The sequence below is a fragment of the Monodon monoceros genome, unplaced genomic scaffold, assembly GCF_005190385.1.
Source record: "Monodon monoceros isolate NGI ecotype Baffin Bay Population unplaced genomic scaffold, NGI_Narwhal_1 Super_Scaffold_4, whole genome shotgun sequence".
NCBI lineage: Eukaryota > Metazoa > Chordata > Mammalia > Artiodactyla > Monodontidae > Monodon > Monodon monoceros.
The window spans coordinates 66,283,482-66,295,198 of NW_021703781.1; the positions used below are offsets into that span (position 1 = coordinate 66,283,482).

Here is an 11,717-nt window from a genome sequence, read left to right on the forward strand (position 1 = left end):
GCAAGAAGCCTAACCACAGTGGTTATCAAAACCAAAGTAGCAGCAATAGTGTCCCACTAGTGTGGGACTCTGCCCTTCCAAGGCAAAGGACTCGCCATGCCTGTATTTATTGAGTGGGTCTGGATGAGCATTTATACAGTACGTAAGTTACCTACGAAAATATATATCCAAAACAAAGAAGTGGAAAAACATATGAAAGAAGATACCTGTTTGGTCTACTCAGAGTAGTGAGTGAAAAGAAGCAATGTAAATGATTTGGTCTGCCACCCAGAGGCAAGACAACTTGCTTCTTCCACCGGTTCCCTTTGGCAATTCCATTCAGTTGGATGGGCCAGACCCATCTTCCGTAGGTGAATGGAAAACACAGTGTCTTCTTTTATTTTAGAGAGTGCACATAAGCTTTTAAGTGGTTCCTGTATTCCACAGGAATTTGCAAAGTACCAACTACATGACCAAAATAAATGGGAGCTAAAACGTTTAAAAGGTATCATTTCTACCCGTTAGAAACTTAAAAATAAGGGCTTGGGGGATTCTTGTTGCTACAAACTTCTCAGCGTTTTACAACATAATCGTTTTATCAGGAGCACAATAAGACTCTGTTAAAATAAAACCTAGAGTTTTCAATAATTAGTGCAGCTTGTTGTCATTACAAGCTCTAGACTTGGGCAGATTGAAGGACAGCTCTTAGCCAAGTACTTTTCATGTGTGCTGATAATACTCCCATTACCGCCGGCACTTTAAGGTAAGATCTCAGCTGATGAGCACTCAATTTTGATTCATCATACGCCTGAATAGGAACAGAACTTATGAAAGTTGGCTAAGTTTTATGTTGCACTACCTTCCATTTTTTTTAAGTTACTAGTTATGGCACTAAATAGTTGAGAAAAAAAATCCTTTCTCTGCTGCTAATATTTCACCACTGAAATACTTTAAAGGAACTTATGTCAGAGAGTCAAATAAATGAACACTTAAAAAAAAAAGAGTAGGGTACCTACTAAGGAAGGGCACAAAGATGGGGGAAAATCTTTTTTAAAATGTGATTGGCCAAAGGTAAAGGTATTGAAAAATTGTTCACTGTTATCCAGCCTCTGAGTCGTACTAATATCCAGCGTGAGAAAGAGTCACCTGATAAAGTGAAGCTTATGTAAGTGAACTGACTCCTCTCGTACAAGCAAACCCTGACACATTTCATGGTTTGAAATGTCATAATGATTGGATGAGACCGCATTTGATGCGTTTCAAGCATACGGTGCTATATGAGATTTCAAGAAGCTGTCACATACATCATCTCATTCAATCATATGAGTTTAAACCCTGCGAGGGAGCGAACGGTGAGTCCATTTTAAGGATGAAGCCACTGCTGAAGGTCAAACTCAAAAGTGACACCAGGACACAAACCTGGATCTTCTGCCTACCAGGTCTGAACACCTTTCAATATATCCAAATTTTGAAAAATATTATTACTGGCTCTTGCATTGTTCAAAGTACTCTTTAGACATACCAGGGAGAGGAGGAGAAGGCAAAGAGGGAGGAAGTGGGAGAGAGGAGAGCTTCTGAATTGCCCAAATAGTCCATGCTTTGCTGTGATTACGCCACTGTCTTCTGTGCTTCTTCTTATCACAGTGGATGCAATTGCTTGTCCCTGTGTAAACTGTGTCTTCAAAACCAGTATATGACCTTAAGCCAGCCACAGGTGCAAACTGTTCTTTGCTTAGTTTAGCGCTGAGTGACTGTTTTAGCAGTTACACTACTTTATGTGAAAAGTTGTATATCTTTCCTCAGAAACAGCCACTAGAGCTCTGATCAATGAATTCTGCCACCTATTATCAGCCTCAAGGCAAATTATGCTAACTTACTGATTTGATACTTTTCTTGACGCTTTACTTAGAAATTTCCCCCGGACTTCCTCTGGCCAAACTTCCAGCAGCTGTCCAGTTAGGCTACTCACTATTATTTTAATCTCATTTCCCAACGAAGTCAACTGAAGAATGGAAAGGTCTTCATCAAGTTCATGGCTTACAACTATGGGTGGGTTGGATGCCCATTAGTCACTGCCGTACAGACTTTTAATTTGATCTAGAATTTGAAGCCAGGTTCAAGTCATCAGCCATTCTCCCAGGGCAGAAATGCCTGGATATATAGTATCATAAAGGAAGGAAAAAGGTAATTCACCCTGAATATTTATGAAGATTAGGTAGTATTTTTTATTATGTGGACTTTCATTGTACCTTTGGAAAAACTCTTACCTAAGTCTGCCCCACGTTATTTATTACTGAGTAGGTATGATATAAATTTATTTATCTCATGAGCCTACCTTGTATTTGTAAAGCTTATATTTTGAAATGCTTATATGAAAGTATTGACTAGGCTATAGGGACATGAATTATTACTCTAAACTTGAAGCATGAGGAAAGATCATAACTCCAAAAACACTCGATTATTTCTCATACTAGTAAATATGAGAATATTTTAATATATTAAATATTTATGAATCAAAGCTTAATGTTAATTAATGTTAGGTAATTTTAGTAAACATGGGAAATATAAAAATGTATAGGATGGTCCTGGCTCTCGATGGCCTTATAATCCATATGAGAAGAAAAGAGAAAAATTATAAATTATAAAAATCATATCACAATATAAGAGACGTCGAAAGGCAACATATTGTTCCTTGACACATGAAATGCAATGAGCAAAGTAACTACTCTAGGTAGGGGAAGGAGAGATCATTTCCAGAAACAGTGGGTAGGGATGACCGTAAAGTAAAAAGTATATCAACCAGATCTTGAATTTGAACTCAATGAGACAGAGATGCAGGAGGGAACTCTTGGTGGAAGGATCACAATGAGAAAGAGTACAGATGCAAAAAAAGGAAAAAGGGGGCTTCCCTGGTGGCGCAGTGGTTGGGAGTCCGCCTGCCGATCCAGGGGACATGGGTTCGTGCCCCGGTCCGGGAAGATCCCACATGCCGCGGAGCAGCTAGGGTCCTGAGCCATGGCCACTGAGCCTGCGTGTCCAGAGCCTGTGCTCCGCAACGGGAGAGGCCACAACAGTGAGAGGCCCACGTACAGCAAAAAAAAAAAAAAAAAAAAAAGGAAAAAGGGTATAGATCCAAAAACTAACTTACACAACTGCAAGTCAGGGTGACATGGAGAGTTCGTTCTAGTACGGGATAGTGCTGGAAAGGCTATTTGGAACTGGACTGTGGAGGGCTTTGAAGGCCATGTTGAGGAGTTGAGGTTTCTGAACAGAAAAGCATTTCGGTCAATGCAGCATTTTAGAAATATTAATTTGGCTATGGTATGCCAGATTAAATGGATCAGGAAGGACTAGAGGCCAGGAGCTCAAAAAGAACCCATAGCGTGTTCAGGTGTGGGATAAAGGTAGTGGGACGGGAAAGGTAGAGGTGGGAGCAGGAAATACTGAGGAGGAAGCCCACTCGTTTTCAATGTGCTGATTAGCGTGTATTGTTGGAGCTTTCTGTTCCTTTCTAAAGGACTGTCAAGTCAGTGGGTTCCCAAGAACTGATTCATTTTAACAGTTGGGGGTGGGGAACGGGGAAATGGAGGAGTTACTAATTTTGAACTTGCAACATCTCATACCTGTGTAAGTGGATATGTTTTCTTCTTAATCTTGTATCCTTAGAACAAAAAAATGTTAGCTCAAAAATGTTTTTTTAAAAAAGTGTCATGAAGTGTAAGGATTAAAGGAAATCCGAGAACATTTTATTTTAAAAGAAAGTGAACTCTAGTTGAATACTCCAAACTTTTCCATCAGTACAACTGAAGGACGGCCCCAAGAATTCCAGGAATCCCTTTATGCCTGCAGCCCTACGTTGGAACTCCTATCAGAATAACCTTCTGGTTTTGGATATTTGTGATTTAATGTATTTATTACCCAGAAATTCAGGGAAACTTGATTTATCTTTGAATGAGCAGGGGAAAAAAGTTTCAGGAGAGTTTTTCAACAATTCAAATCTCGCACCCTGGTATTTTTGGTGTGTTTGTACATATACATACGTATACCAATACATGGATGTATACAAAATGTATACAAATACATACATATTTGCACATATGGTAATGCTATTGGCATCCAGGCTTCTGCACTGAATCTGTACAACCAAGTTCAGGCCTTATCGCTCACAGAAATGCAATCCCTTTGCCCTTCAGGGGCCCTTAAGCTTGGCACACAATATTCCCAGTAACACCACTTGACAGAAAGATGGCGCCCAACAGAAAGCCTCCTTCCCACATTCCCTACACCTCACTGCACAGCCCAGCACTCAGAATCCTGCAGCGTCAAATCCAGCTCTTTCCAACCCCTTGGCTATTTTGAGACTGTCCCTTGAGGGTGGGAACAGAAAAAAGTCGGAAGCGGAGACAGGTTTGCAGTGACTTGGGTACCTAGGGCTCTCTGGGAGCCTACACTGAACTCAGGGCGCAGGCCTCCAACCCCCCTCTTCCTAGCCCTCTCCTTTCCTTGCTCCCCCTTCTCAAGCTTCCCAAGTTGGCAGAACTAGGGCAGAACTAGGCTGACAAGTCCTAGGGCAGGGGTGAATAAACAAATAAATCACCCACATCCACACCCACCCACCTTGTAGCGCTGATTATCAAGTTCGGGCCTAAAGCAAATTTATATGTTTGGATATAGAGAAAGTGGTTTAAACTGCTGGGCTTTATAAACTGAATAAACATTGCTTTTAGCTCTTGACTTGGGTAGCTGTGGAAGTCAGTCTTTCTCTTCAGGGTAAGAATATGAGTTTGTTCCTTTCAGATGCTATGCTATTTTTTTTTTTTTTTTTTGTGGTGTACGGGCTTCTCACTGTTGTGGCCTCTCCGGTTGCGGAGCACAGGCTCCGGACGCGCAGGCTCAGCGGCCATGCCTCACGGGCCCAGCCGCTCCGCGGCACGTGGGATCTTCCCGGACCGAGGCACGAACCCGTGTCCCCTGCATCGGCAGGCGGACTCTCAACCACTGCGCCACCAGGCAAGCCCCCGCAGATGCTATGCTTTTTATTCCAATGCTAGAAAGATGTGTGAGCATTATATAACACTTTCATGCACCCTTACATGGGTAATTAGAAGCTGTTTACCCGTCCTTGTTCTCAAAGATTCGATTAAAGTCTTTTTATTTTCAAGGCTGAGCTGAGGACCTTACTGTGGTGGAATCAGACAGGGGGCCTGAACACCTTCTGCTGCCCATCCTGTAGGTGGGTCCCCACATATAAGCACACCTGCAGGGCTGACTCACTAATTTTAAACCCATTCAGCTGCCAACTCAGGGGTCTCTGATATAACTTTAAATGCTATCGGATTTTAATCTTCTGGAGTATTTACATATTTTCTTCTCTCATCCCTCTAAAACTAATCCTAGAGTTTTGAGAATCTGGGAACTTGGGCAAAGGAGAAAACAACTTGGGCAGACCAAGAAATCTGAAATCTCAATTCACTATGTCATCCAAAACTAATGTACCTTTCTGTTTGCACTGACCCAGCTCAAACTGTAAAATCACGTGAGTAATAAAACACAAAATCCTGGTGTTATAACTGAATGTGAAAAGTCTGAAATGTAATTAAACGTGCTCTGTCTTCGTGGCGGTGTCACTTACTCCACGTTAACATTTGTGTTTCCTTAAGCCTCTCTCTTCATAGTATCGACACACACTGTTGCATCATACTCACACATCCATCAGCTGGGACTGGGGAGTGTGTGTTTTTCCAACTGGTCCTCAGCATTAGCTGTCAGATGCACAAACCTTCCCTTCCTTTCTGCATCTGCTGTCCTGGAACAACAGAAGCTTCGTGCAAGAATAGCTCCCAGAGAGCGTTGCTGACAGATGCGCGGTTTGCTCGAGCAAGGCGCTTGCTGGAAAGTTTCCTCTAACCGCTAACACCCGCCTCCGATCCCCTGAGCTGGCAGGACGCAGGCTGGCTGGGTCCCCTCTTGACGGAGGAAGGCTTTTACACGCACTCTCCTAGGCTGCCCAACACGAGAAACAATCTTGCAGCCAGACTCCTCCAACCCCAGTGAACAGACCGTCCAAGGCGCTCTGGTGCTTCGAGAACACCGAGGTCCCCTCCCCGCTAAAGGAAGCGCGCGCTCTGCTCCGCAGGAATCCTGGGCACCGGAGGTAGACGGGTAGCGAGTTGAGCCCAAGCGCAGGAAGGAGCCAAACGCCGGAGGCAAACGGGACGCAGGAGAGGAGAGACTGGGGTCCGCGGGAGGGGGCAGGGTGGGAGCCGGGCGCCGTAGGGAGCCAAGGGGAACTGGGCGCTGGAACCAGCGGACTCAGGAAGGCGCGCGCGCGCAGGAACCCGCGGGCGCCGAGGAGACGCTCGCTTGGCCCTCTGCCTCACTCCTCAGAGCCGCGGAACCGCCGGTAGGAGGGGGGGGCTGCGGGGAGTTGCTGGGGGGAACCAGACAGGGGCGTGCCTTCGCCCGGATTGGCTGCAGGAGCCTGACGCGAGGCCCCGGGGGTTGGCGCGGGGGAGTGGGACTGGGGTGGGTTGGGTGCTGGGTGCCGGGGCTGCGGGCTCCGCGCGCTCAGAAACATGCTGAGGTCCCGGCAGCTGTTCCAGCAGCGACAGCGGCTCCAGCAGCAGCGGCGGCGGCGGCGGCGGCGACAGCGCACGGCTCCGGCTGGGAAGGCGCCCGGCGCCCATGCCTCCGGCCCAGCGCCTCGGCTGTCCTGACCTGGCCGCGACCTCCCTCCGTGCGCCCCGCCAACCGGGCCTCTGGGGGGTTCCCCAACCGCGGCCCAACTCCGCCACACCCCCTCCCCCGGCCTCCGCAGCTCGGCATGGGGGCGGGGGCGCTCGCCCTGGGCGCCTCCGAGCCCTGCAACCTGTCAACCGCCGCGCCGCTCCCCGACGGCGCGGCCACGGCGGCGCGGCTGCTAGTGCCCGCGTCGCCGCCCGCCTCGCTGCTGACCCCCGCCAGCGAGGGATCCGCGCCGCTGTCGCAGCAGTGGACGGCCGGCATGGGCCTGCTGATGGCGCTCATCGTGCTGCTCATCGTGGCGGGCAACGTGCTCGTGATCGTGTCCATCGCCAAGACGCCGCGGCTGCAGACGCTCACCAACCTCTTCATCATGTCCCTGGCCAGCGCTGACCTGGTCATGGGGCTGCTGGTGGTGCCGTTCGGGGCCACCATCGTGGTGTGGGGCCGCTGGGAGTACGGCTCCTTCTTCTGCGAGCTCTGGACCTCGGTGGACGTGCTGTGCGTGACGGCCAGCATCGAGACCCTGTGTGTCATCGCCCTGGACCGCTATCTCGCCATCACATCGCCCTTCCGCTACCAGAGCCTGCTGACCCGCGCGCGGGCACGGGCCCTCGTGTGCACCGTGTGGGCCATCTCGGCCCTGGTGTCCTTCCTGCCCATCCTCATGCACTGGTGGCGGGCTGAGGGCGACGAGGCGCGCCGCTGCTACAACGACCCCAAGTGCTGCGATTTCGTCACCAACCGGGCCTACGCCATAGCCTCGTCCGTCGTCTCCTTCTACGTGCCCCTGTGCATCATGGCCTTCGTGTACTTGCGGGTGTTCCGCGAGGCCCAGAAGCAGGTGAAGAAGATCGACAGCTGCGAGCGCCGCTTCCTCAGCGGCCCCACGCGGCCGCCCTCGCCCTCGCCCGCGTCCTCGCCCGCGCCCCCGCTCCCGGCCGCCGCCGCCTCCCCGGTGGCCAATGGGCGCGCCAGCAAGCGGCGCCCCTCGCGCCTCGTGGCCCTTCGCGAGCAGAAGGCGCTCAAGACGCTGGGCATCATCATGGGTGTGTTCACGCTCTGCTGGCTGCCCTTCTTCCTGGCCAACGTGGTGAAGGCCTTCCACCGCGACCTGGTGCCCGACAGCCTCTTCGTCTTCTTCAACTGGCTGGGCTACGCCAACTCGGCCTTCAACCCCGTCATCTACTGCCGCAGCCCCGACTTCCGCAAGGCCTTCCAGCGCCTGCTCTGCTGCGCGCGCCGGGCCGCCCGCGGGAGCCACGCGGCCGCCGGGGACCCGCCGCGCGCCTCGGGCTGCCTGGCGGTGGCCGGGCCGCCGCCGTCGCCCGGGGCCGCCTCAGACGACGACGACGACGACGACGACGTTGGGGCCTCGCCGCCCGCGCGCCTGCTGGAGCCCTGGGCCGACTACAACGGTGGGGCGGCGGCCGACAGCGACTCGAGCCCGGACGAGCCGAGCCGCCCGGGCTGTGCCTCGGAATCCAAGGTGTAGGGCCGGGCGCCCTCCCCGCCTCCCCGCCTCCCCAGCCCGGGCGCGGGCTCTGCGCCCCGGGAGGAAGAGAACCCGGGCGTCCCTGAACGGCTTCCTGGGGGAAGAGGAGATCTGTGTTTACTCAAGACCGAAAGCAGGTGAACTCGAAGCCCGCAAACCTCGTCTGCATCATCCAAGGCAAACAGAAAAGCCACAGACAGTGTTGCACAGAAAGGAAGGTTTGGGGAGGGGTGGGAGAGCGGCTTGCTGATTTTTGTTGGGTTCTTTTTTCTCTTTGTGGTCCGGCCTTCTTTTGTGGGTGCGTGTGATACGTCTTTAGATTTTTCTTTTTCTCCCAGGTGGTTTTTTAACACTCTCTGCGATGACCGGGAAGGGAAGGGAGAAGCGTTAGGAGATAAGTCTCTGACTTGGCTTCTAGCCCGTTCTCGGGAACAGGAGCGGTCAACCGGAGAAAGAGGAGAGGATGACAGTTGATGAGGACGTGTTTCCTTTGCCTTCCGTTGAAATTTCATTTGAATTGCTGAGTAATGATTTCTCCTGTTCTTAAAGCAGAGGGAAAGGATGGATGCAAAAATCGCGTTTCAGGAAATTTTAAGCTATTCTTGGAACAAGCCTCACCTTGCTTTCCTTTTGTAGGGCAAGCCGGCTGTCCCTGAGAGCCTCGGTGGTCAGGCCGAGGGGTTCCTACCTCACACTGTGCACATTGCACAGCAAGATAGAAAGACTTGTTTATATTAAACAGCTTATTTATGTATCAATATTAGTTGGAAGGACCGGGCGCTGAGCCTCTGTGACGTGTGACTCTGTCCATTGAAGACAGGACAGAAAAAGAAAAGAAGAGAAAACAGTTCAGATTACTGCACATGTGGGTAAAAACGAAAAACAGAACAAAATAAAAAGGCGTGATTCAAAGTGGCATTTTTGCACAGTATTAGGAACTGTAAAGTCCGCTGAAGATGTTACTTGCACAAAAAGAAATTAAATATTTTTTAACGGGGGTGGGGTGAGGTAGGGGCAGATCTTAAAAACTAAAATAAAACTCAAACTCTGCTTCTGTTGTCTATTATGTTACTGAGCTAATGATTTATTGGAAAAATACCTTTTTATACTCTTTTATCATGGTACTGTAACTGTATCCATATTATAAATATAATTATCTTAAGGATTTTTATTATTATTTTTTTATGTCCAAGGGCCCACGTGAATCTGCTGGTAAAATTTAGCACTTGTGTGTAAATACTATTTCCTCTCTGTGTTTTACCAAGTATTTATACTCTGGTACAACTAACTACTATGTGAGGAATTGATCCATGTGCAATAAATACCAATAAAGCACAAAAAAGATGATGTACTGTGTGTCTGTAAGGGCTCAGTGATAATGGAAAAGACAGTTTGTTTTGTTCAAAATATAGGCTGGATTTCCCATAGAGCTCTTTTAATAGCTTTTCATGACTCAATAGTATAGCAGAATGCCTCTAGACCAAATAAGGCGTGCACCTACTGAGAGCTGCATGCTTGCCCTAAATTTTCACAGCCAGATTCAGAGTATCCTAGACTCTTTGTAGGTGTTTTCAAGATCCCATCTGCCGTACTTGCCTTAAGAAGTAATATTTGGGATTGTGCATCTTCTAAGAAAAAATGATTGAGTCAGGTAACTCAGCTGCAACTTTGCACAGAAATGCAGGAAAGAAGACTAAGTCGTGGAACCGGCATTGCCTACTTGGAATTCGGTAAGTGGCATCCACGGCTGGTTTTTGTTTTCCAACAGAAAATCAAAATCACAGTGTGTGCAGATTTCTCCAGGGGCTGTTTAGAAAGCAAAATGCTTTCATGGTTAAGCAAAAATTTATAAAAGAGCACTTAAGTAATTTTTTTTTTCTCTTGTGTAATTAAGTAGACCATTTCAGCAGAAGTTCTGGGTGGACAGGTAACAGGTAAAAGTAAATGTGAAGTTTTCAAATTTCCTAACAAGATTATGACACACCCCCCAATGGATAGGATAGTTTTCCTAAAGTTAGTTCCTAAGGAAAATATTGTGAAATTCTATCTTGGGATTAATTCTACATTCTCCAAAATAAGTTTAAGTATTTCTCTTTCTTTGTATTTTTAAACAAGCTTTTCATTTCATGATGGTACAGTAAAGAAACCAAAGTGAAGAGTATAAAGTTTTGGCTTATACCGAGATTGAACATGAACAAACTCTTCGCTACCAAGGAAAGTCAAGACCGATTATCCTTTTTTTTTTTTTTTTTTTTTTTTGCAATGCGATATTCTAAAAACCAGGAAAGACGAGAGTCTTCTGAGAAAGATTAATGTTGCCGATGTTTTAGAGACCAGCAGAAGGTTGCATGAACAGTAGCAGTTTCAACAAAAGCTGCTGTGAAGTTTAACCCCTTTGTCCAGCAAAGAAAAAAGCGGAGAGGCAGGAGATAGCAAAAGTTATTTAAAAATACAGATACATACCTAAAGAAACTCATTTTGGAGAATGTAAAAATTCCAGGATGAAATCTCACTATCCTTTCCCCTAGGAACAAATAGAGTCCATTTCTATCCTCCCTTCCCCCACCTGAATATGTAAGTTGCATTTTGTTAGGGGTTTTGTTCCTCTTCGTTTTTAAATCATACTAGAAAATTAATACACTTAATGTCTACAGTTTCATCTGAAGAGCACTCAGGTATCAGGTAATGCTTCACTTTCCTATTTTGTCTAGATAAGTCTTTACATTTAAATAAAAAGAAATTTTCCCAGACCCAAACTTACATATAGACCCATCAAACCTTAGGTCTCAAAATCATGAAAGTCCTATAAACTTTAATAACAAATATATATAATTTAACTGCTTAGGTCTGAACTCTTTAGTGAATTAGAGGAAACCACTATAATCTTGGGGCCAGTTTATATGTATTTGTAGGAAATAGAAAAAAAGAGTTTTCTGTGATCTCTTGAGTTCTCTAACTGAGGGTTATGGGGATTCAGAAACAGACCTTGTCAGTGATTCCTACTACCCAGGAAAACTGCTTTTCGTTGTTTTGAAGAAGATATTGATCTATAATAGAAATGTAGGAATCTGAGCTGCCAATCCCAATAGCTACATCAGTGGGAGGAGAAAACTGCCAATCCTGTTTAATCTGGTGAGATAATGCACAGTAGAAGTGACAGGAGGAGGGCAGTGAGTATGCAGAAAATCAACCTTACCCCGCCGGTTTGTGTGTAACAGTACCAAAGGCATAAACCTTAAAATGAAAACAGTGAACATATGACCAAGAGTCACTTATTTGCTACATTTGAAATTATGTTTCGGTTGCACGCTGTAAAGTTCTCTATGTGTAACAAGATATTCCAGCATCCATAATTCTCCCTCCAGTGTAGGAATCTATAATTGGTATAGAAGATAGCTTCATCCCTTGGTGAACTTGGCAATGTAAAACTTTGTAAATAGAGCTCATTTTTTCTATCCAGGCTTTCTTTGGAACTGGAATTATTAATAACCTCTAAGTGGCT

At 47.1% G+C, this 11,717-nt stretch overlaps 1 protein-coding gene across 1 annotated transcript; it reads left to right on the plus strand.

Annotated features, from left to right (window-relative positions):
* Positions 1 to 6,802: 6,802 nt before the first annotated feature.
* On the plus strand, positions 6,803 to 8,215 carry ADRB1 (adrenoceptor beta 1). Its single transcript, XM_029245872.1, has one exon. It carries the CDS (start codon positions 6,803 to 6,805, stop codon positions 8,213 to 8,215), a length of 1,413 nt encoding a protein of 470 aa, XP_029101705.1.
* Positions 8,216 to 11,717: the final 3,502 nt, after the last annotated feature.

Excerpts from the sequence above, each read along its gene's own strand:
- ADRB1 (XM_029245872.1), top strand. The coding sequence starts at position 6,803 with ATGGGGGCGGGGGCGCTCGCCCTGGGCGCCTCCGAGCCCTGCAACCTG.